At 42.8% G+C, this 27050-nt stretch overlaps 1 protein-coding gene across 4 annotated transcripts in view; it reads left to right on the forward strand.

The window, feature by feature from the left end:
- The first annotated feature begins 1407 nt into the window (after positions 1-1407).
- Positions 1408-27050, forward strand: part of ephb2a (eph receptor B2a) — a 240101-nt gene continuing 214458 nt past the window's right edge. For all 4 annotated transcript variants that reach the window (XR_011602439.1, XM_070969543.1, XM_070969545.1 and 1 more), the window contains exon 1: positions 1408-1631. Coding sequence is in view for 3 of the 4 variants with exons in the window: in XM_070969543.1 (XP_070825644.1) it covers positions 1559-1631 (73 nt within the window). In the remaining variant the exon portion in view is untranslated. The remainder of the gene's footprint in view (positions 1632-27050) is intronic.

Genomic DNA, 27050 nt, shown 5'->3' on the forward strand with positions numbered 1-27050 from the left:
ACAACTGAAAGCTCTGGAAACAGCTGGTGAATGCAACTTGAATCAAGTTATTTTAGTAAAATACTTCCACATTCACTTTAAGTATACTTTAAGTAGGTAATGCACAAAGTCTGAAGCCCACTTACACTTTAAGTATAAAAACCTTTTTCAATAGATGTAGGTTATTACTAATGTTTCTCTTAGTTGTACTTTTTCATTCAGGGTGACTGTGTAATATGTGTCCAGGGACTGGACATGGAGTCTAGTCTCCTGTCATTGTGCTGCAATTGCTCCCAACCAATTCAGTAGCAACAGACAGGGTTGCAGGACCAGTTAGTTGGGACTGAGATGAAATGGAGTCATCATATCATTGTCATTCAATTTTTGATTTTATTTATTTATTCATTTATTTATTATCCCCTTCCCTGATTTTGGTATGACCACGTATAGTTGCCTCTGTTTTGGTTCCCAGACCCTGAGGAAGGTGGTTTTCAAATGTTAGCTTTTCCTTGTGAGATGTACAGTACCCAATTTCATTTTAAGTGGGAGTGCAGAAAATAAACAAACTGTAAGTTAAATTATATTAACAGAAATCAGTTGAACTCTGATTTAGATAATAAATATGTAATTTGAAGAGAATTAGATGAATGCAACTGAAATGTCAGGTAAATAGAGACAGATAAATGTGATTGAAATCTCTGATGATAGGTAACCACTGAAAGCCATTGAACAGTCTATTGAAGACAAGAGACATGAATGTAGTTGAAATGTCAGTTGATGTGTAAGTGGTAAAAGCATTTGAAACTTGAGTTGAAGTTGAACAACTGGAAACAAGCCTGCGGCAGTATTAAGTAAGCACACCAATAGTGAAAATGAGAGTCTGCCAATAGTCTTAACATTAATAGAAATGAAAATACAAAGAAAGTAAGAATGATTCAAAGTGAAAACTGTTGTGAGGGTTTAAAGGTAAATTAAAGGGGGGGGGGGGGGGGGGGGGGGGGCTATTTAATTGAATCTCTAACAACTCTGAAATGGGCCCCACTAACAAAAACAAAAACATTGTGATTTAATCTTTAGCAATGTATTGTGTTTTACTGAAATGTTACTGTAAAATCAAATAAAATAAACTTAGAAGAGTAGTAAGTAAAATATTTCCCTTTGAACTACAGTGGAGTGGTAATAGACAAGGGAGTACATTCACCTGAGTAAATGTACTTAGTTACTTTCCACAACTATAAATAAACAAGTAAACAATAATAATTGCTCTGATTAGTTGACTGACCTACAACTCCCCTAAACCAACAGTTCATTACTAATGGCTCTTTCATTTTCCACACCAGAACAAGTTGTAGTATCTTTCATTAGGAGGTGCACTGGGTGCAGCGGGATGCCGTTGTCCTACGGGTTTTCAAGTGTTTTTCCGCCCCCATCCCTTTGGTTTCGCCCAAACTGCCCTGAGCAGCAGCTCCTCTCTGCTGCTGATGATGATGAGAAGGAGGAGGAGGAGGGAAAGGATGATGTGCTGCAGCTCTGAATGAATCTATAGTCAGTGGTCTACTGCTGGACAGCTTACAGTCAAATGCCTGGACTGACAATGATTATGGATATCGTATATGTTCTATGGACACTGCCAACGGTATGGGCTGTCGAAGGTAAGCCTGTGCTTATGTGTTGTTTGAATGTGAATGGTTGAATGTACAGGAATGGCGCAGCGCGCAGACAGCGACAGCGACACAGAGCTCCATCATTAATGCCAAGAAAGAAAGAAAGAAAGAAAGAAAGAAAGAAAGAAAGAAAGAAAGAAAGAAAGAAAGAAAGAAAATGTCTGTACATGTTATGACCATGTTTGAACGGTCGTTTTGTTCGTTTAACAGAGGATTCCACTCCTGTGGAAAATGAAAAAGTAGTGTTTCGATGTCGAACTCACTGTGCAGTGAAGGACCGAGGCTGCCAACGTATTGGTAGGCTGGACTGGAATTAATCTGTTTCCCTGGCTTTTATTCTTAATTTGACATCCTTAAAGGCCGCGGGAATATGATGGGTAATCAGTGTTGTCAGTATTTCGATCGCCGCGATGTTTCTACTCATTTTGCCCTTGTCATGATGAGTATGTACACTGTATACCTCTGCAACATGTGTGCTTAGATACTGTATTGTATATTAACATGAATGCAATACATGTATGTAAATAATAGCAAATTCTAACGAACGGCACTCAAAGTCAGTATATCTACATCTGTTATTGAGTTTGGTATGATTTTAGACGGGTGAACCTTCAGGATTTAAGTACAGTGAATATACATTCACAGAACAAGTGGAGAAAAGTAGTGAATTTACCATATCCATAAATATTAATCTACCTGTCTACTCATGCATAACTTGATTATTTTTCTTATCATTTTTGTATTCACATTATGGAAAATATATTAGAAAGTTTGTTTTTACCCTTTCAACCTTACTGACCTGTTGTGTTTCAGGTTTTATTCAGCCTGCCTTAATCTGGGGAAAGGTTTAAATTATGAGATGCAATACTTTGAGTATATTTCCATTTGATGGCATTGTGCAGCCATAAAAAATGTGGAGCCTTGGGTTTGAAATTTTCACCAGTGGGAACATCATGTAACTTCAGTGAAGAGCAGGAACAAGATGATACAAATAGACTATGTATGATACAATGATATTAATGGCCTTAAAGCTTACTAAAATGGAAAAAGCTAACTATGTGATGGGTGCAAGTGATTAAATGTAAACAACAAACAGTAATGTGCAATATTGCGGTAGTGCAGATAATATGTAAACACTGAACTGTTGGAGTTTGTGAGGTTGATGGAGACTAACTGTTTGAAGCAGTCCTTGTGACAGCAGAGCTGGATTGGAGAAAAAAAACACTAAAAACATTGGAGAAAAAGCTCCAGTATGTCCACGAGGTGGTGAAGAAGATGTTCAGGGTTATGCATGATGGATAACAGTCTGTCCAGTGTCCTTCTCTCTACCACCTCCTCAGAGGTGTCTAATTTGCACATGTTGAATGATCTGAGCCTCCTCAGGAAATAGAGTCTGCTCATACCCTTCTTGTAAACAGGGTTGATGTTAGTTTTCAAGTTCAGTCTGTTGTCAAGGTGTTCTCTGTTGTCGAGGTATTTGTAATCCTCCACCACCGTGACATACTCCCCCAGAATACACAGTGGTTGTGTGGTCATCCTGTTCTGTCTGAAATCAGTCACCATCTCCTTAGTGTTGGCCACATTAAGCAGCAGGTGATTTCTTCCAGACCATTCCACAAAATTGTCCACCACTGCCCTGTACTGCTCCTCTCATCCCTTATACTCCCCACCACCATTGAGTCTTCTGAAAATTTCTGCAGGAGGCACAGTGAGGAGTTGTGCTGGAAGTTTGAGGTGTACAAGGTGTACCCCTTTTCACAGTCTCAAACAGAACATTCCCCAGTCAGACAAACTGTGGTCTGTCTGACAGGTAGTCAGTAATCCAGGAGATTGTGGGTGCGTCGACTCCCATCACTCGCAGCTTCTCACCCAGGAGCAGCAGCTGAATGGTATTAAATACACTGGAGAAATCAAAGAAAGTGATCCTCACAGTGCTGCCATGACAATCCAGATAGGACTGAGCATGCTGCAGCAGGTGTATGATGCCGTCACCCACACCCAGATGAGGTTGGTAAGCGAACTGTGGAGGGTCCAGCGATGATTTCACCTGCGGTTGGAGGTGGGCCAGGACCAGCCTCTCCAGCACCTTCATCATGAGTGATGTAAGGGCAATGGGTCGGTAGTCATTAAAGCCAGATGGAGACTTATTCTTCGAACAGGACCACACAGGACTTTTTCCACAGCACCAACCAGAATGGCTGTTTTTCTGGTGAGGATGGGCTGAATTTTGCCATGAGTTCAAGAAGCCAAACACTTTTCCTACACTGGGATATGCCTCTGCTGCTTGTTTGCTGTAAGTTAGTATGGAGTAACTGGTGAAATAAACATTTGTTTAGGGATATTCACCATATTAGCATAATATCAAGTGGAATATTAAAGGAATTCAAACTTAATTTTGACACATTTGGCCCCTCTGTGTCTTCAGACTGGATAAGTATGCAAAAACCACAAGTCACACTGACAACCTGGGGCCTTCAGACTTTACACACATCTCACAAAATCAAAATGCTGCTCTTTTGTGATATATAATACTTACTAGACACCGTTTGAAAAGTTCTTTGACCTATAATGCTCAAAGTACCAGGCAGTAAGTCTTTTTGACAGGAAGGACACTTAACCAGAATAGACCACAATGCTCAATATCTTGAAAAATTCTGGCTTTCCCAATCTATGCCCTGCCATGATAATCATGTTTTGAGCATATTCTGTTCCAAATAGCTGTACTTTACAGGAGGTGGCGATTGTGTCAGCATGTGGAAATTTTGTCAAAATAGCATTTCTGTGGAGAGAATCCAAAGATGACACCTGAGCAGCTTTAACCTTTTCAATATTAAGATCAAATTTAAAGAGACTCTGCCCGTCCAAATGGTAGGCCATCAACTGCTGATGTTTTGTTGCTAAGGAGAGCAGCAAATTCTTTGTATTATGCACATCACGGGCAACTTTGAAGAGACCATGTTTAGATTCAAACCTCATTGTCCAGAGGTCCACCAATGGCCCAAAACAACGTATGAGGTGTGGGTAATGCTCAATAATATGATGTTTTGGTTTCAAAACAGAGTTAGGAAATGTTGCTTTAAGCAGATACAACAACTTCAACTATCTCCTTCAGATCCATCAGATTTTCCCATGATGGCTCACCCACTGGAACAATGCGACCAATCATGAGAGGAAGCAGCCGCAACAATGCCCAATTTTCATGTGCATTTCCCTGAATAGAACCTTTTGAGAAAGCTGCTTTAGGAATAATCTTAGGCTTGTTGACTTTGTCAGAATATTTGTAAGGAAATGACCTGATGCTATTATTAAGCCTATCAAGTGTGAAAAAGCCCTTAGAAATTAATTCTTGAAGACACAAGACTAATTCAATTGCAATAACTCCTTCAAATAAATCGTGCAAAATGTCTGGGGGGAATCCAGTCACAGGATGGAAGAAAGCCAAGTGCTTGTTTAATACACACTCCCCTTTTACTCCATTCACACTCTTAAGAGCTTGGTTTTGTTTAAGCTCTTCCACAAAGCTGTTGTGCTGCTCAGCAGTTCTCAAATGGAAGTCTCTTACTTTGACAGTTGCTATCTGACTACGACTGACCAAACAGAAACAACAACATTTATCCACAGTGAAACTTTCTTGGAATCCTGCTAAACTATGTGCTCCGAGATTATCTGCACAGACACAGAACAGTTTTACTCCAAAGTTCTCTGAGGCTTTTTACCTCTTACTTTTCAATGTATTTCAGATCCTTTAACAATGGCTCTAAAAATTTCTCATACCCAAATTTCCTCACATCTATACTTCTTCCTAATGCTGCCAACTGGATAGAAGTAAGACCTGCCCTAAACCATGGTGGTAAATTTAAACAATGCTGGTAAATTTAAAACAATAAATTTAAACTCCAAGTATTAACAGTGGGAGTATTAATCTGTTTAAAGTAAAAGCTATCCTGAAATGACCTGTAAACACCTGCTAAATGTTCTTGACTGAAAACCAAAGCACTGACAAAATCAAGACGCTTCAATAGGTTCTGAAGCACTGATGTCAGAGGTAAGTAGACAAATGTATTTTTGCAAATTTACTTGTAAAGATATTCTACTGGCTTGATAAAAGTAAAATTATTCTTGAAATACAACTTCCTCCTGTAGTCTGTAGATAGAGAGCCCTTTGCTGATGTTGCTATTAGTAATGGTTTAGATGAATATACAGAATCCACCATTTTCAGACCATTTTCAGCTGAAATGTGCTTTTGAAGGACCTCTGCTACAGACTGAAAACAATGCAATTTTGATGACTTTGGTATATCGCAAGTTGCCTCAACTATTTCTTGAACTGCACTTCGAGAGACATGTAAGACAGTTTGCATAGACAGAAAAAGGTTTGCAATCTTATGTTCTATTTATTCATAAGGTACAGAATCCAAATTACATCTTCCCCTGTACCACTACTAGAATTATCCTGTATAGATGTTGAGGCTTCACTGGTCACTTCAGCGATGCCAGTTGAATTACCTGCACTACACTTACTTCTTAAGTTACTGATTGTGCATCTTTTGTGCTTTCTGCTTTTATGTGAGCTGAAGCCTGAGTAACTATTTTTAAAGTTTTAAATTCACAATTCAAAAAAGGATACTGAACTGTTTCCTGAACCTTAAGATGATTTCCAAGATGTTTTGTAATATCTCTTTCTGAGCACAATTCTTGTAAATCACAAAGCTCACATTTAAAAGTTATACTGTTAGACTGATGAACAGGTTCACCTTTGCTGTGAATTCTAGACAGATGTGATTTCAGAGCTCCTCTGGTTTTGAAGACACAAACACAGGTGGGATGGACACAAGGCCAATGATGAGGTCTTCTGTGGTGCAGCTTGTAGTGTCTGATTAGACTTTCCTGGTTTGCAGTAAAACTGCAGAACTTGCATTGCATGTGGTCTTAATTTTCCAACCTAAAAAAAATAAAGAAAAAAACATCAAAAACACTTTATAAAGAAATTACACCCTATTGTTCAGAAGAAATTCTTGATTTACATATATGTTAGACTTGTTCCACATCAGTGTCGAATATTAACTACAGTCCCACGTATATTGTTGTGTAATAACAATAGGCAATGTTACCCTTGATACTCCCTTGAAAATGGGAAAATAGGGAGAAATAATCACAGCCGTGATTTAGTGTAAGTTCCTAAGCCAGGACTTTGCTGGAATTTATTAATAGCCAAATCTCTAACATTCTTACACATAAATTGAGCTATTAACACTTCAAACAACATTAAAAATAATACCAATTCCAACAGCATGAAGACGGTGCAAAAGCTTAAATCAAAAATGTATAAATGCATACAAAATTTTACAAAACACACGTGGCGAGCTACACTTTGCTAGCAACCGAGAGTTCTGCTTGCACATGCGCGCTCATTTTCGTTCGACAAAACTAGCATTTAGCTCGCTCAGTTAGCACTGTATCGCCACTATATTACGCTTGTCAAAACCCAACAAACCTGGAAACGGGGAGAAACAATCACAACCAGGATTTAGTGTAGGTTGCTGGAATGAGGAAAAACACCATGATTCCCACTCAGAGTGGGAGGAGACACAAGCAGTTGATCTCAGTCTAACTGATTGAGGCACAATGGAAGATTACCAATCCATTAATCATGGCATATAAACAGTAACGATTTAGATAAACTACATGAAATCAACCATTAATTTTTAAACTCTTTTTTAACACACATCTTTACTACTTTTAACTTTTAACTGTAATTTTAACATACTTATAAATTTTTAATAACCTTTTTTTTAACTCAACTTCGAGCACGACGAAGTTGCATAGATTAAAATAAAGTGTTTTTGCTCAGTTACATGCGTGAGGAAAAACGCTACTGAGATGCAAATCTTGAGGGTGTCGGCCAGTAACTAAGCTAGTTTAACTAGCATTGTTAATTTAGCTACTAAGATAAGATAAGATTAAGATTTAAGATTTGTACTTTATTAATCACAGCACACACATGCTACAGGGAGGAGGAGACTGTACACACGCCATGCTTTTTGTGAAATTATTTTTTCCTCGGTCCATCGTTCCTCCGCGGTAGACCAGGAGCGGTGGGCTGCCAGCTGCCAGCCGGTGACCCATCCTTTTTTCGTCACCGTTGGTCAGGCGATGATCTCATCGCCTGACCAACGGTGACGAACCCCCGGGTGAACACGGGGAGAACATGCAAACTCCACACAGAAAGGCCCCTTTTTTCCTCGAGCAGCAGGCACTGAAGACATGGTGGAGGACACGCCACCAGCGGCCACAGCGGGATTCGAACCGGGGACCTTCTAGCTGTGAGGCAACAGTGTTACCACTTGTTCCACCGTGCTACCCAACTACTAGCCAAGTAAACAAGTAGCGAATTTACCTTAGTATATTTGGCAAGGCAGTAAACGCTTATCATCAAGTCACTCGCTATTATGTAATATAATGCATGTCAATTTGCACGCAAAATACTTACTTTCACAAGCTTGGTTGAAGGTCTTCCTTTGAAATAAATCCTCTCTCCGTTGTAGCTGAGTTGTCAGGTAAGAGAAAGGAAGCACGAGGACTTGCCCTTGCTGTTCATATTGGGAAACCCTTTGTTTTTTCCAACTTTGTTGTACCAACAACACATTACAATTTCAGCTTATTCACAATTGCAAATTTAGATACAATGAGGTGCACATTATTGGTCTGATGTGTATTTTCAAGTTAATAACTATTTTAATTTTCATGTTCAAACAAATCAGAATGCCAGCTCTGCTGAATAGATTGTCATTTTCTTTTTTACAGTGCAGCTATTGAACTGCAGTTGTCACTTACTGCACATGCCAGAGTTCATGTCATATCTACCATGATTGTGAGTTTCTGTTCTTGGAAATAGCGTTCAGACCAACATCCCAGTGGGTCCCAAAATCAAATTTAATGGATATGCAGCAAGGTTGTCAATACATGGTAACCACCTCCGCAATCATACATCCATCTTGAGTTTTCCAATAACATGAACATTCACAAATCATAGACATAACAATTATTCACATCTCTACAACCCATCTCACTCACCTGAGCAAGGCCTCAGCTGCATCCATGACCTCAGTACTCCATGCATTACTAATTACTCTATGCATTACTCCATGATTTGAATCCAGGAGTAACATACAACATGCCTGTCTGGGTATTTTGTATTACCACATCTGGACCGAAGCAGTACAGCTTAAGATAGTTTGCCCTCTCTTTTCTATACTGAAGACTGCATTAGGACCTCCCAAATGTTGAATGTTGTGAAGGACAGACAGATTGAGTTGCTAATGGATGATAATCTATACAGCCTGTCCATGAGAGTTGACAGTGTATCTCCTTGCAATATTGTCTCTCAGGGTCATACCCACTCAGAAGCTGTACTGTATGTCCAAACAGATTTTATACACTTTTAAAAATGAGAAAATTGTGCACAATAGCTATAATATCAATAGAACTGATATTTCCTCACATAAAAAGTGAAAAGAATTCAAATTTCAGTTAGAAAATATTCAAGCTATCTTTTATTCCTCATTCGTTAGAGCACATATGTCATACCTATTCCACAAACGGCCAAGTGGCTGAACATTTTCTTTCCAACCAAGCAGAAGCACACCAGACTTGACTCATTTCATTAGCTGATCTCAGTCTTCAGACAGCTGATTGGTCAGACTGTGTGCTCTTGATTGGTTGGAGGAAAAACCTTTTTGGAAAGAAGCCAGCCTGGCCACAGTGGCCTTTACTGACATTTCTCAGTAGGAGTAAATCATGGAAACCAATCAGTATTCATTGTTGGGAGCAGCACATGCTCTTTAGCATCTGAGTGATAACAGTGATAGGAAACGCCAACTACTAAAACAGCCAATGATCCAGTTCTTCACTGTCCTATGGTCACTTCACTGGACTTGGGAATTGAACAACAGAATGTGTGTTAGCATGACAGAGAGCCACACCAATGTCACATCAATGGCAGACAGTGTCCACTGTGGAGCAGCTCTATGAAAAGTCTTCAGTAACATTTAACTTAACTGTTAGTAGGTTTCTGTTTGAATTTTGTCTCATCTATGTCTTACTCATAACTTGGAGTACAGTTCCTGAGGTGATAATCACATATTCACTACTATTGTTTTTTTGAACATGGAATCAACTCAGGTAGCTGTGATGGTTAGACATCCTCTCCAATTCAAGCTGCAGTGTCCTCCAAAGACTTTCTCAATATGCATTATCTCTAAGTTTCACCTTTTTACTGTTTTTCACCGCCACCACTTTTTCACCACACGATGAACACATCCTAATAAATTAAATGTAAATGAACAATTTGCAAGCCAAGATGTGCATTAAAATGACATTTATTTTACATGAATGCTTGTAAAATCAATAATAATAATAAAATAATAATTATAATAATAATACTAATAATACTAATACTAATAATAATAATAAGATTTCCCCCCATATTTCAGTAACATATTTAAAGTCTATTCAGATTAAGGCATTAGAATTTTTAATGTCATTGATGATTGTGACAAGTTTCTTAAATCACTTGTACACTCCACTTGGATGGATCTGTGCTTACACATGGCTCTTGGCAGAAGGCCCAGTGTTTCATGCTTAATCCATTTTGCTGGAGTACAGAGCCAGCATGTAAAAGAGGCTAAAAAGAATCTTTTCTGTTAAATTTGCAGAGCACATTTTGCTTACAGAGGATCAACATTTTTCATGTTTACTTCGCCATTTCAGTTATTTTTTTTCCTCTACAGCAAGCTGATAAATATACAGTGATTGAATTTAGGGGAAAAGAATTATAAACCACCCATCTTTTGTTACATCACATCCTGCTTCTGGTGGCGCTGTATCTGGTGGGTGGAGAGACACCGGGGAGATGGGGAGGGGGGTGGTGGCTCGTAGGTGGGAATATACAGATGTGCCCACTTGTTGCATAACAATAGGCGCCAAATTTAAACGGCTCATTTGGAAGGGTGCTTTCAGAAATCCCTATCTCACTCAAAAAAGTGTGGACAGTCTTATTTCACACTTTGTATGCGTGTGGTAGCACCAAAGACACAAAATAACACCCCATATCCCAGAAAAAGTGAGTTTTTCATAATATGGAACCTTTAAGACTGTCTTGCCAGGCAAACCTGAAATTCTTCCAAATTGGTAGAATGCCATTTCCTTTCTATTTTTTCGTGAAGTTTGCTTTAATTTGTGGGTTTGGGGGGTATATCATGGAGCCAACCTCCTCTGTTTTATTATCTTCTTTTTAAGGGGGGCAACAGAGTAGTCAAGTGTCATATGCAATGAACCTATAGCATGATCAACCAAGTAGTCAATTTGGGAGGGACAAAGGTTAGCATAGGAATCCTCTGTTGTATTGAGACATGGCATTGAATTAAATGCTGATGGGATCATATCCTTAAATTTAGTTATAGCACTATCAGACAGGAGTCTGGCATAAGAATTTTTGCCTACTGGCTGGTAGTCTGGTAATATGAAAAGTTATTAAATGATGGTCCGATAAAAGAGGATTCTGTGAGGAGACTTTTAAGTCTTCAATTTCAGTGCCATATGTCAGAACAAGCCTCTTTGGGAACCATCACCTTATTGTGGTGGAGAGGTTTGTGTGTCCTGGTGAACCTGAGAGCTATGTTGCCTGGTAGGGTCTCCGATGGCAGATTGGTCTCAGGCGAGGGTCCAGAATTTGGAATTGGAATTTCCCCTCGTGGGACTAATAAAGGAATATTGAATAATAAAGGAATATTGAATTGACTAAGAATGGTTTATAAATACCCCATGAAAGACCGTCTAAGAAGAGGTGATCCCCAGCCCAGAGGAAGCCCGGGGCCCCTGTCTGGAGCCAGGCCTGGACGGAGGACCCGTCAACGAGCGCCTGGTGGTCGGGCTTGCCACGGAGCCCGGCCGGGCACAGTCCAAAGGGATTACATGGCACCCTCATCTTCATCCTGTGGGCCCACCACCTGCAGGAGAAACTGCTGGGGCCGGGTGCGCTGCCATATGGGTGGCAGTAAAGGCTGGGGATCTCAATGGACCAGACCTGGGCGGCAGAAGCTGGCTCTGGGGACATGGAACGTCACCTCTCTGCGGGGCAAGGAGCCGTAGCTTGTGCGTGAGATGGAGCACTACCAGTTGTATCTGGTGGTGGTAGGATATGTTATCTTGGAGGACTCCAGAGGCAGTTGCAAGGTACTGACAGGCCCGACGGGCAGGGTGTGGGAGGAATTCGTGCAGCCATGGAGAAGGACTTTCGGTCGGCACAAAGGTGTTTCTGGAAATCCATCCGGAACCTCAGGAGGGGGAAATGGGGAACCATCCAAGCTGTGTATAGTAAGGATGGGACACTGTTGACCTCTACAGAGGTAGTAGTCGGGCGGTGGAAGGAGCACTGTGAGGAACTCCTGCATCAGACCGATACGCCCTCTATTGTAGAGGCAGAGCTGGAAGCTGATGGGGGATTGTCATCAATTACCCTGGTGGAAGTCACTGAGGTAGTTAAACAACTTGGCAGTGGCAAAGGCCCGGGGATTGATGAGATCCGTCCAGAAATGCTGAAGGCTCTGGGTGTTGAGGGGCTGTCTTGGAGGACACGTCTCTTCAACATTGCGTGGAACTCTGGGACAGTGCCTAAGGAGTGGCAAATTGGGGTAGTGGTCTCCTTGTTTAAAAAAGGGGACAAGAGAGTGTGTGCCAATTAAAGGGGCATCACACTACTCAGCTTCCCTGGTAAAGTCTACTCCAAGGTGTTGGAAAGGAGGGTTCGGCCGATAGTCAAACCTCAGATTGAAGAGGAACAATGCGGATTCCGTCGTGGAACCGTGGAACAACAGACCAGCTCTTTACTCTCGTAAGGATTCTGGAGGGGGCCTGGGAGTATGCCCATCCGTTCTACATGTGTTTTGTGGACATGGAGAAGGCATATGACCGGGTCCCCCGGGAGATATTGTGGGAGGTGCTGCGGGTACATGGGGTGAGGGGGTCACTTTTCAGGGCCATCCAATCTTTATATGCCCAAAGCAGGAGTAGTGTTCGGGTACTCGGCAGTAAGTCAGACTTGTTTCTGGTGGGGGTTGGCCTCCGTCAGGGCTGTGCCTTGTCACCAATCCTGTTCGTGATATTCATGGACAGGATATTAAGGCATAGCCGGGGGAGGAGGGTCTGCAGTTCGGTGTGCTGAAGGTCTCATCACTGCTTTTTACAGACCGATGATGTGGTCCTGTTGGCATCATCGGTCTGTGACCTCCGGCACTCACTGGATCGGTTCGCAGCCGAGTGTGAAGCGGCTGGGATGAGGATCAGCACCTCTAAATCTGAGGCCATGGTTCTCAGCAGGAAACCAATGGATTACCTACTCCGGGTAGGGAATGAGTCTTTGCCCCAAGTGAAGGAGTTCAAGTACCTCAGGGTCTTGTTCACGAGTGAGGGGACAATGGAACGTGAGATTGGTCTGAGAATCGGAGCAGCGGGGGCGGTATTGCGTTCGCTCTACCGCACTGTTGTGACGAAAAGAGAGCTGAGCCAGAAGGCAAAGCTCTCGATCTACCAGTCAATCTTCCTTTCGACTCTCACCTATGGTCATGAGGGCTGGATCATGACAGGAAGAACTAGATCGCGGGTACAAGCAGCCGAAATGGGTTTCCTCAGGATGGTGGCTGGCGTCTCCCTTAGAGATAGGGTGAGCAGCTCAGTCATCCATGAGGGACTCGGAGTACAGCCACTGCTCCTTTGCGTTGAAAGGAGCCAGTTGAGGTGGTTCGGGCATCTGGTAAGGATGTCCCCTGGGCGCCTCCCCAGGTAGGTGTTCCAGGCACGTCCAGCTGGGAAGAGACCACGGGGAAGACCCAGGACTAGGTGGAGAGATTATATCTCCACACTGGCCTGGGAATGCCTCAGGATCCCCCAGTCAGAGCTGGTTAATGTGGCCCGGGAAAGGGAAGTTTGGGGTCCCCTGCTGAAGCTGTTGCCGCCGCGACCTGACCCCGGATAAGCAGTTGAAGATGAGGATGAGGATGTCAGAACAAGGTCGAGGGTGTGGTTAAAACAGTGAGTTGGGTCATGTACATTCTGACGGAAGCCAACTTAGTCTAATACTGAGATAAATGCAGTGCTAAGGCTGTCATTATCAACGTTGACATGTACATTAAAGTCACCTACAATAATTACTTTATCTGCTTTAGGGACTAAACCTGATAGAAACTCAGAGAACTCAGCTATAAATTCAGAGTAAGGACCAGGAGAGCGGTACACTATAACAAATAAAACTGGCTGCACTGTTTTTCATTTTTCATGAGAAAGAGTGAGAACAAGGATTTCAAATGAATTATAGTTGAGTTTAGGTTTGGGGTTGATTAAAAGGCTTGAGTCAAAAATGGCTGCAACTCCACCTCCTCTGCCGCTGCCTTGAGGAATGTGAGTATTAATATGGCTCGGAGGAGTAGCTTCATTCAAGCTCACATACTCTTCAGGACACAGCCAGATTTCAATCAGACAAAATAAATGAATATTATGGTCTGATATTAACTCATTTACTAAAACAGCTTTAGAGGACCTGATGATCTGATGTTAAGGAGTCGACATTTAATTCTCTTGTTGTACTATTATAGTGGTTGCCTGTGAATATTCTCATTCATCCAGGTCATTGTAAGCTTCAGGGCATTCAATCGATCGCAACTGGACTTTGTCAGTTTGTCTTGGAAGACGTTTCGCCTCTCATCCGAGCAGACTTCATCAGTTCATGCGCACCGGACTAAAAAAACATGGGTGTGCGATGGTTTCACCATTATCCCCCATTGTGGCTAATCTGTACATGGAGAACATGGAAAGAACGGCCCTGAACTCTTTCAAAGGAACAACACCAAGTCATTGGTACAGATATGTGGATGACACATGGGTAAAAATCCAAAGCCAAGAAGTGCAAGCCTTCACCGAGCACATTAACTCAGTGGACAAGAACATCAAATTCACTCGAGAGGATGTCAAGGACATGAGTTTGCCTTTTTTGGACTGTGATGTCCACATTGGAGAGAACAGGAGCCTCCATATTGGGGTTTACAGAAAACCTACTCACACAGACCAGTACCTCCTTTTTGACTCACATCACCCACTGGAACACAAACTAGGTGTTATCAGAACTCTCCAGCACAGAGCTGATAATGTTCCAACCAGCCAACAGGCCAGAGACAAGGAACACAAACACCTGAGGGATGCCCTCAAAACTTGTGGTTATCCCAGCTGGTCTTTTGTGAAAAGGTCAGCCGCTTCCAGAAAGAACAGGGTGACAGAGGAAGAAAAGAGAGACAGACGGCATAACATTGTCATTCCATATGTGTCTGGTGTATCAGAGAAACTCAGGTGAATCTTTAACAAACACAACATCCCGGAACATTTCAAACCTGGGAACACTCTCAGACAAAGACTGGTGCACCCCAAAGACCGGACACCTCATACTCAGAAGAACAATCTGGTGTATGCAGTCCAGTGCAGTGAGGAATGCACAGACTTATATATTGGGGAAACAAAACAGCCACTGAGCAGACGCATGGCACAACACAGAAGAGCTAACTCTTCAGGTTTAGACTCAGCTGTTTACCTGCATCTCAAGGAGGAAGCACACTCCTTTGAGGATAAAAATGTGCATGTTCTGGACAGAGAAGACAGATGGTTTGAAAGAGGAGTGAGAGAAGCCATCCATGTCAAGGTTGAAAAACCATCTCTGAACAGAGGGGGAGGCCTGAGACACCACCTATCTCCCACATACAATGCTGTCCTTTCATCTCTTCCAAAGTGATTCAAAAACTTAGCCTCTGAAAATAAACAACAAAGCCATTCACACATGGCTCAAGGAGCCTCCCAATGACAAGAATGGGACACTAACGAGGCGCACCCTACCCCGCCTTAATGGGGGATCGTTTGCCTCACAATAGAGAGATACCATCCTTGGTTTTGGGGGTTGGCCTCACTCAGAGGATAAATACTTGAACCTAACACCATTTCTTTGGACTAGAGCTGTCCTATCTGGTCTGGTGCGCTATTGTAGTGGTTGTTTTAATTCTTATTAGATTTTTATGTTTAACTTCTCTTCTCTGTACTCTTGGTTTTCTTAGTTTACATGGCCAGGGGGCAGACACAGGGCTCTATTTTCATCCCTGCCATGGAGTGGTACTTTCGTGCAGCATAGGCGGGCGCGCAGCACACTTGGTATTTTGATAAACCGAGGCACACAGAGGTATGCCAGGATGGGTGTTGTGGCACAGTCGGGGGAGGTGTCGGCATAATCAGCCAGCAGATTTGGATTTCCGGTCCATTTCGGTCCACGTTGGTGGCGTGAAAGTGTGCTGAAAGCTCGCCACCCCAGAACTGGTCAACTCTGTGCCCCAGCGGCACACTGCTGGGCAAGTGGATTTTGGTAAACCGGCAGGGTCATGCACCCACTGCACCAATACCTCACGGGCAGGTTTCCACAGTGTCTGGCATTTCACTGCAATCAATAATTAGCAACAACCACGATTCAATGCAACTATCTGAGTCAGCACATACAGTCAGACCTAAATTTATATATTTTGGTCAGAATCTCATCTGACCACATCGCAAGTGCGTGTTCAGAATGGTCTATAATGGTCACTCAACCTGACTAAATGTACAAAGGTGAAACAGGGATGTCTGGTGATCTGTGACTCAAATTGCCTGGTGATAAATGTGTATGCCAATTTCCCCGGGTCGGCACAAGACTCGTTCATCCTGGCGAATTCTAGCATCCCTACAGTCTTTCAGGGGGACAAATAGACAGTAAAACCAAATAGACAGTAAAACTAAACCAATAGACAGTATTGAAATAAATTTCACAAGGCCATAGATATGGCCACTGCGAGCCTGGACCTCCCAGACCAGAACGTCAGTCTCCTCCTGGGAGAAGTTTGGGTGTCGGACACTTTCCTGTGGGACTGAGATGAGAAGGGGGAGTAGTTGCGCTGGCAGCGCAGTGCACGAAAATACCAAAGTAAAGCCCACAGTCTCTATGAAGTGTTGGGTGGGTAACTGCTCTAATGGAAGTGCAGAGAAGTGTGTAGGACTGCAGCTCTGCCTCCTGGTCTCAACCCTGAGTTGTCAGAGGTCAGGTTCATAAATAAAATCGGATTTCTGGAGATGAGAGCTGCTTTGTCCAAAGTGGGATGGGTGCCATCTCTCCTAATCGGACCAGGTCTTCCCCAGAAAGTCTGCCAATTATCAATGAAGCCCACACCGTTTGCTGGACACCACCTCGACAGCCAGCGATTGAATGATGACATGCGGCTAAACAAGCCTGAGCTGCACTTGGTCAGTCCGCACCGACTACGGGGGCCTGGCTAACTACGGCTAACGGTTTGGTTTCCATGGTGCGGAGCCGAGCTTCCAATTCACTAAGCCTTGCCTCCAACTCACCAAATAAACTAATCACTTAAGGAGGCAGAGGAGTCATGAAACATCTGACACACCAAGCAGGAGAGAGCTGGAGACGGACAGAGAGAAGCCATCACTAGCTGCTAGGCTAAACTGGTGAAGCTAGCCGAGCAGACAAGCGTGTAGACAAAATTAACGGTTGCTGAATAGACAGACTTATGGGTGCTTGAGCAGAGCTAATGTTACTTTAAATAGCGGATAATAGGCTGCTGTAACAAAACACAGAGCAAATTACACTCAGACAAGCAAGAGCGACAAACGTACGCTGCTACTAACGCAGCAACTGGAAACAGGAAGTGAGGTGATATGCTTACCTCAGCATGTCAGCACGACATCTTTCACATCTGAAAGCAGAGAGCTGAGAAGCTGCTGTAGCTTGAAGTGCAGCTCTGAAATGTCCACCATGAAGGCCAAATCTCACACACATTTACTATTACTGAGTTTCACATTAGATTTTCCTTTCATTTTCATTAATTCTTTGAGACAAATTGACATTAAGGAACAATTTTACTTTGTCTGGTGCTTGCAGCTCAGAAGTGGCAACAAGGCACACAAAATCTTCTTCTGAATGAAGTTTCAGCTTCTTAGCTATTAGCTCACTCACCACCAAACTTGCATGCATAACATGCATGCAACATGCAATGAGGTCATTGTCTCATAATTATGAGACAAAGAGGCCATTAACATCCTAGAGAAAACATCCTAGAATTTTTATTTGGTGAATGCAGTTAATCGTTACTTAGCTCACCAAATATATGCATGACTGTAATTACACATTTAGGTGCTTCATTGGTATCAACCCCAAGATACGAACAAAGGCCAGCAAGGTAATGGTGATGTCAAAGAAGCAACTGTTAATTTCCACATCGCTACCCTAAAAAAACCTCATGGACTCTGAGTGGGGCTTTAGTCCACCACACATCTGCACACAGGACCTGTGCAATTGTTTTTGTGGATTGTATTTTACAATAAATTTCTTATTTGATGTGCATTAGCTACTGTTTGATAAAGGCATCCCTAGTCATAGATCAAGACACAAAGAAATTGAATTCAGGATACATGAACTAGGACATGCGGATACTGCATTGATTTTAAGGGTTTTCATTCTACATTCTATAGTTCTTTAATACATTTTACAATAATAAACTGTTTGTAGAGATTACAGTAGGGACGCTAAAATAACAGCATCACCGCAACCAACCAACTGACAGTGTTATACTGTAAAGCTAAATATTACATACCACAGTATTGTAATATTTTTACAAGAGTAAACTGCGGTTACAGATTACAATAGGTACTCTGTAGAATGAAATATCAGAAACATAATTATAATCAGAAAAAGCTCTATTGCCAATTTGCTTTGGTGAAGTTGGCGCATGACACGTCTACGAAAAATAAGCTATTAAAGAAGTAAAAAACACCGCCTGTCTTTTCAGAAAGAAGTCCAAGCTGCGCGTTAATGTAATGCAGAGAGTTATGGCAATGTCAATGTGACAAGATAAGGCAGAGGTGAAGTGTGAAGAGTGTCGGGGGGGTTCTGGGCCTTGTTGATAAGGCTGACAGCAGACGGGAAAAAACTGTTCTTGTGGCGTGAGGTTTTGTCTGCAGTCCACCTGCAGGTGGAGTCAGGCATGCTCAGCTGGGAGTGCTTCGCCTGAAGCAGAGTTGGGATGATGGTATTAAAGGCAGAGCTGAAATCCACAAACAGGATCCTAGCGTAGGTTCCTGCGGAGTCCAGGTACTGTAGAATGAAGTGGAGGGCCAAGTTGACTGCATTGTCTACAGACCTGTTGGCTTTGTAGGCAAACTGCAGGGGTCCAGGAGAGGGTCGGTGATGTCCTTGAGGTGTAAGAGCACAAGGCGCTCAAAGGACTTCATGACCACAGAGGTCAGGGCGACAGGTCGGAAGTCATTAAGTCCTGTGGTCCTTGGCTTCTTGGGAACAGGGATGATGGTTGAAGACTTGAAGCAGGCTGGCACGTGACATGTCTCCAGTGAGGAGTTAAAAATGTCTGTGAACACTGGAGACAGCTGATATATATCACTTTCAGACTGACAACTGTAGCCCCAGTAATTAACTGTGATTAAGCAGGGATATTTGTTGGAGTGGTTGGTCTCTCTGACACAGTTCTTAAATGATTCAGGTCTTATCTACCTCATAAGACAGATGATAACCAGCTAAATATATCTGTAAGATCAAACAGTTCCTCCGACAACTTCATTACATGCATCTTTCACATGACCTTGTGGATGACTCAGGACTTCTTATCGCTAAATCAAGACAAAACTGAGATGCTTGTTGATGCTTGATGCTTGAGACAAATTGTCTGAACACCTAAATCTACACTCTTCTGTCTGGCGTGTCTAAGAAAGCTCCAATCTTAAAGTCTTTACATTGGTTAAGTGTCTGTCACAGAATTAATTTGAAAATTCTTTTCTAGGTTTTTAAATCACAGTTAAGACATTTGTGCCTGCCAGGTTGATTAGATCTTCTGACGCAAACCTCTTCATTGTTATTGAGGCCAGAACTAAAAGGCACAGAAAGAAAGCATTTGGTAATTATGCCCCAAATCTGTGAAACAGCTTTTCTGAAAGTCTCAGAGGTTCTAAATCTGTTGACACCTTCAAACAAAATCTAAAGACATATCATTTTAACATCACTTTCTCTGAGTGTTTTTTTCTTTTTACCTGCCGTTTTATCTTATCTTATCCCATCATTTTAATTCTGCATTATTTTTTTGTTTTGTTTTATTTGCTTTATGCTAAGTACTTTGTGTTACATTTTATGCATCAATTGTGTTGTAGAAACAAAGTTAATTATTAGTTGTACAATTTCCATTATTACTTCTTAATTTATGTGACATTATTAGTATTAATATATTAGTATTTATGGCAGTCAAGCTCTCATGTTGTATTTTAATGAAGAAATATTATGTACAGGTTGAACTTTCCTGTTCAACAAAGTGAGAAAAAACAAATCTTTGAACTTGTCCATCTAGAAGGTAAAATCCCTGTGTACACAGGGATGCCTAGATTTAGAGCATAGCCTTTGCACTCAATGAAGAAATGCTACGACGTCACTTTTAGCACGTACACCTCAAGTTGGGGAAACTGTATAAATCTTGAACAAAGGTTTAGATAAATCAAGTGGGCAAATAGTATGAAATGAGGAATAATGATTACAGTGATTAGTAACTCCCTCAATGCACATATGACAAGTACTCATTGTGTGAAAATAGACTTGAAAAAAATCTGAACCAGTGCTTTAACTTTTTTTTCAAATTGTGTGTCACTTCACTGTGCATGAATTGTTTCAACTTTATGGTCATTTTGAGGATGTAGATTATACTTATATAAATTGTAAGTTGTTTCTGTATTATTCTTGTTTTGTGTGCATGAATAATTTTCCTAGTCTCAATCCAAGACGATGGACAGACAGAAACAGACTTTAGACAGATAAAGATTGCTTGCTTGTTACAGTTTTCTTACTTTAAAGTGGTTGGGCAGAGCCGAGAACCCAGTGATTGCTTTGAATTTGCTCTTGCTTCCTTTCTTTTTACTTTAGATTTACTTATCTTATCTTTATCTGTGGAGCAACTGACTGCATCAAAGCCAGCAGGCACCTTGAGGCACAAACACTACAGTATCTGTGTCACGAGAAAACGCAGTGAAAAAAGCGTGCTTCTTTCAATATAGTCCAGGTCTAGATGGCGCTAATATCAAAAGGAATTCAGTTTAAATTGGACAGTTGTGCAGTTTTACGTTACATTAACATTACAATGTCCAATGCCAATGCACTAACCCTAGCCTTCACCAATTATTAGCTACCCAACCTCAACCATTCTGATTCTAATTGGACAATCTGAATGTTTCAGATGACTCAGAGCTAAGCATAGGCAGGGCCTCAGTATTTTTGATATTTATTGTGTCAAAACTGCTGACAGCTGCTGTCCCCAATTTTCTAGCATGAGCCCTAGATCTGGACTTGGCACTTCAAGGTTCTAATTCAATTCAGTTAAATTCAAATTTATTTATATAGTGCCAAATCACAACAGTTGTCTCAAGACACTTTCCATATAGAGCTGGTGCAGACCATACTCTTTACATACAGAGACCCAACAAAAGCTTCCTTTTAACAAGCAGAAACCTGAAGCTGAACCAAGCTCTGGCTGGGTGGCCATCTGCCTTGACTGGTCGGGTTAGAGAGAGAGCGAGAGAGAAATGCAATTACAGTAACAGTGACTCCTAACAATATGTAGTTCATATAGCATGGTATATACAAATATCATATATTTATGTATGTGATACGTTTATGTATTGGGAACAGATAGTATAAAAGTCAAAGTCAAAGTTAGCTTTATTGTCAATTTCTTCACATGTACCAGACATACAAAGGAATCGAAATTACATTTCCCACTATCCCACGGTGTGACAGTTTCAAGTAAAACAGTAAAGTGCACAGGCACAAAGAATAAAGACAGACTTGTCCTAACAACTATGGTTAACAGTAAATTGAAAATAAATACTAAAAATAACCAATAGAGAATAAGAGTTCACAGTGTAAATGTATAAGTAGCAGCAAAAAGTTTAAGTTTGAGGATTGTAATAGTGCAATAGTGCAATGACCGTCAGTAATAGCAGAAGTTTTCTGTTTGACAGAAGTGTGCAAGTGACAAAGTAGTGCAAAGATAGTCATTATGTGGGTCAGAGGGTTCAGAGTCCAGAGTGTCCAGAGTGGGGGCAGTTGTTAGCTTCCTGACAGCCTGTAGGATGGAGCTGAGGATAGGGAGGGGAGAAAGTTTAACATCCTAACAGCCTGATGGATAAAGCTGTTGGTGAGTCTGGTGGTGTGGGAACAGAGGCTCCTATACCTCCTCCCAGAGGGCAGGAGGCTGAACAGATGGTGTGCGGGGTGGCTTGCATCGCTCACAATTGTAGTCGCTTTGTGGGTGAGGCGGGTGGTGTATATGTCTTAGGCAGGGGAGTGGGGCTCCAATGATCCTTCCAGCTGTGTTCACTATGCGCTGCAGGGCTTTCCTGTTGTAGTCAGTGCAGCTCCCGCCCCACACAGTGATGCAGCTGGAAAGGATGCTCTCAATGGTGCCTCGGTAGAATGTGCTCATGATGGGTGGTGGAGCACTAGCCTGCTTGAGTTTGCGCAGGAAGTAGAGGCGCCGCTGAGCTTTCTTCACCAGTGATGTGGTGTTGGTGGTCCAGGAGAGGTTCTCACTGATGTGCACCCCCAGGAATTTGGTGCTGCTCACTCTTTTCACAGCAGCACCATTGATGGTCAGTGGCAGGTGTTGGGTGTGGCCTCCCTGGAAGTCAACAACAATCTCTTTGGTCTTGCTGACATTCAGCAGGAGGTTGTTGTTTCTGCACCTTTTATGTGTGACATGACTAGCCATTCGAAGCACTTCATGATGTTTGGTGTCAGTGCCACGGGGCGGTCGTCATTCAAGCAGGATGGAGCAGCTTTCTTCGGTATAGGTATGATGATGGCGTCCTTGATACATGATGGAACAACGGCTCGCCTCAGGGAAGTGTTAAAGATGTCCGTGAAGACACCTGTAAGCTCCTCTGCACAGTCCTTCAGCACATGACCAGGAATGTTGTCTGGGCCTGTTGCCTTGCGGGTGTTGATAGTGGAGAGTGTCCTCTTCACGCTGGCGTCAGACAGACACAGGGTCTGATTGTGAGGAGGGGGTGGGGTCTTCTGTGGACATGTGTTGTTTTGTAATATATGTATGTGTGTAAGACAGCACTATGGATAATATGGTAATAATAATGGAAGTATGACTAACAGTAGTAGCAGTTGCAGTGGATATCAGGCAGGGCCATGGCAGGAGACGTAGCTGTAATCCACAATCCAGGTTGAGCCACTATCCATGGGAACCTGCTAGTCGACAAAGCACAAAGACTCCAAGGAAGAAGCTAAGTTCGTAACATGCCTTGGCAGGACATGAAAGTGTGATGATGGAGAGGGAGAGAAGAACAGAGGAGCTTAGTGTATCATTGGAAGTCCCCCGACAGTCTAATCTTATAGCAGCATAAATAGAAAATACCATGTGGTCAAAAGAGAGGAGATCAATGTAGCAGAATGGTTTTAACCAGTTGGAGTTCTTCTGCATGGCTTTCCTCCTATATTTCAAAGACATCCAGGTTCAGTTAACTAGTAATCTAGGCTCCTAGTGAATTCTGGCTGTATGACCCTGACGAGTGTTAGCGGAATGGATGGTCACATGATCAAAAGATAATAGAAGTCTGAATTTTCATTGTTAATAAGCACAGTGGATTAACCGGTTAATAAAAATTTGTTGTTGAATCTCTGTTGACAACTCTCACCAACAACCTCTGTGCTTTGTCTATGGCAAAGCTGTAGTCATCAAATCTTTTATCAGTCTCAAGTCCGATCTCTATGATTAAAATCTCAGACTTATCACTTCCATGAGTCTGCTGTTATTCTCTTCCACACAGAGATGCAAATGTATTTAATATGGCAGCACTGTCGTGCACTCTTATTTAAGTACAGATAATTCTTATTTTCCATAGTGTATTGCCATGTAACAAAATCTAATTTATCCTCAGTTTAGGTGTTTAGCTTCTAACATTTGCAAGAATGTTTCATGAGTAATTTCTTTTAGGGCGGCACGGTGGAGCAGCGGGTAATGTGCATGCCTCACAGCAAGAAGGTTGCCAGTTCGATCCCCGGGTCGGATGGGGCCTTTCTGTGAGGTTTGCATGTTCTTCCCGTGCATGCGTGGGTTCTCTCCGGGCACTCTGGATTCCTCCCACAGACCAAAAACATATCATTAGGTTAATTGGTGACTTAGGTATGAGTGTGAGCGTGAATGGCTGTATGTCTATATATGTTGCCCTGTAATCGACTGGCAACCTGTTCAGGGTGATCCCTGCCTTTTGCCCAATGACAGCTGGGATAGACTCCAGCCCCCCGCAACCCCCGAAAGGCATAGTTTGGTATAGACAATGGATGGATGGATATTTCTTTTATTGTAATCACATACAATTGTTGGTTTCTTTGTAGATAAAAGAGCTTGGTCTGTACCAGCTCTATATGGAAAGTGTCCTGAGACAACTTCTGTTGTGATTTGGCGCTATACAAATAAAATTGAAAATTGAAATTGAAATTGAAATACGCAGATCAAAGTTGTTTTCTGCTCCTATACCAATTGAGACTTTTATAAGTCTGAAAGAATGTACAGAGGAATTATAGAGAACTTCCATCCATCTATCCATTTTCTATGCCACTTATCCCTTTCGGGGTTGCAGGGGGGCTGGAGCCTATCCCAGCTATCGCCAGTTGATCGCAGGGCAACATATAACAGGCAGACAACCACACTCACACTCACACTCATACTCACACGTAAGGACAATTTAGAGTCACCAATTAACCCAATGAGCATGTTTTTGGTCTGTGGGAAGAAGCACGGAGAGAACCCACGACCCAGAAATTGAACCGGCGACCTTCTTGCTGTGAGGCACGCGCACTACCTGCTGTGCCACCGTGCAGCCCATTATAGAGAACTTGTATCACAATTTATTCTCACTGAACAACCAGAGACAATAGGATGAGGAATAGTGACTGGGTACTGTTAGTTTGTTTCTCTAGCTTGACCTGTCAAAGTCAACTTTATTTTTGATTATGCCATATGTACAGGACATACAGAGGGATCAAAATATTGTTATACAGTCTCTCAGTATGTGCAAAAATATAAAGATAAAAACAAGCCTGTTATGAGTGGTGGTCATTGAACAGAAAACAAGGTGAGAACCCAGAGGTGCAGACTAAACAAAACCAAAGGCTGAGCGGAGACTGTCCAAGTAATTTATTTAACAAAGTAAAGGCAACCAAAATCCACTAGGTCAAAAAATTCCAAAAACACAAAAGGTAATACCAGAAAAAAAACACAATCAGTAACTAACTGGGGAACCAAGGACTGGATCAGAATACTCACTGACACTGACAAAACCACACACACGGGGATGATCACACAAAGACAAAGGAAAGACACAGACTTAAATAGACAGAGAATTAAACATGCTCAGGTGGACACAATCACAATGGTGGGAAGAAAACTCACGAGGGAAAGAAAGACACACACACGAGGGAAGGTTACCAAAAAAAAACAGGAACTAAGCACAAAACATTCGGGATCCTAACAGTACTGGCTGTGGTTTTGGCCGTGGTTCTGGCCGTGGCTTTGGCTCTGGCTGTGGCTCTGGCTGAAGCTGTGGCTGCGGTTGCGGCTCTGGCTGAAGCTTGGGCTCTGGCGCTTGCTCTGGCGCTGGCCGTGGCTGTGATTGCAGCTGCAGCTCTGGCTCGGTGGGTGGCTGCAGCTGGTGCTGTGGCTCTGGCCGTGGTTCTGGCTTTGGCTTTTTTCCTCTGGCTCAAGCTGCGGCTGCAGTTGTGACTCTGGCTGAAGCTTGGGCTCTGGCTCTGGCTCTGGCTGTGACTGCAGCTGCGGCTCTGGCTCGGTGGGTGGCTGCAGCTGTGGCTGTGGCTCTGGCTCTGGCCGTGGTTCTGGCCATGGCTTTGGCTGTGGCTCAAGCTTGGGCCATGGCTCTGGCTGAGAGTGAAGCTTAGGTTGGTAGCTTGGAACCTGGGGCTGAGGCTGAGGCTGAGACTGAAGCTTGGGCTGGTTCACGGCCTTATGTCTGCAGACCCCCTTCTTTACTGTGGGGGTCAACGTGATGGCCAGCTGTGTCCCTCAGAATGGAGACCTTTCGTCCTCAGGCAGGAAGCTTGCCAACTCCAGAACAGAACATGGCTGGAGGGGAGAAAGCTGTTGGCTAGCTAATTTCCTGGCTGTAGTCAGTAGGCCGCTAATAGGCCTGGGGCTAGCTGACTTATGGACTGGAGCTGGCAGGGAACTAGTAGGCCACTCGCTAACCGACTCGTGGACTGGAACTGTCAGGCTGCTAACAGGCCTGTGGCTAGCCAACTTATGGACTGGGGCTGACAGAGAGCTAGCAGGCCGGTGACTAGCTGACTCATGGACGTGAACTGGCAGGGAGCTAGCAGGCTGGTGGGTAGCCCACTCAGAGACTGGAGGTAGCAGACCGGTGGTTAGCCGACTCATGGATGGGGGCTGGCAGGGAGCTAGCAGGCCAGTGACTAGCTGACTCATGGATGGGAACTGGCAGGGAGCTAGCTGGACTGGGGCCAGCCGACTCAGGAACTGAGGGTCTGATGGCTTAGGAGCTGAGACTGCTGAATTGCAGACAAACTGCTTCTCCAACATGGTTTTGATGGAGTCTATTGAGCACAACAGCCTCGGCATGACAGGGAGGTTCCAAAACCAGGTTTTGCTGTATAAAAAGGTCTCTAAAGATGTTACAGCAAAGTTTCCTGTGGGTCCAAGGAGCTATCCCAAATATGAAGGGCCAAAAATTCCCAGATAGCCTCAACATCTTTAGTCTCCTCCAACTGAGGAAAAAACCCCTGCTGGGTTCAATTCTGGTGGGATCATTATGTTATGATTGGTGGTCGTCGAGCAAAAAACAAGGTGAGAACCCAGAGGTGCAGACTAAACAAAACCAAAGGCTGAGCAGAGACTGTCCAAGTAATTTATTTAACAAAGTAAAGGCAACCAAAATCCACCAGGTCAAAAAGTTCCAAAAAATACAAAAGGCAATACCAGAAAAAAACCACAACCGGTAACTAACTGGGGAACCAAGGACTGGATCAGAACACTCACTGTCGTCATGGGAAACAAGAAAACACACAGATGATCCCACAAAGACAAAAGGAAGACACAGACTTAAATAGACAGGGAATTAAACATGCTCAGGTGGACACAATCACAATCACAAAGGTGGGAAACATACAAGAAGTAAAGAAAACTAAGACACACGAGGGAAGGTTACCAATAACCAAATAAAACAGGAACTATACACAAAACATTT

The sequence above is a fragment of the Chaetodon trifascialis genome, chromosome 8 (assembly GCF_039877785.1).
Source record: "Chaetodon trifascialis isolate fChaTrf1 chromosome 8, fChaTrf1.hap1, whole genome shotgun sequence".
Taxonomy (NCBI): Eukaryota; Metazoa; Chordata; class Actinopteri; order Chaetodontiformes; family Chaetodontidae; genus Chaetodon; species Chaetodon trifascialis.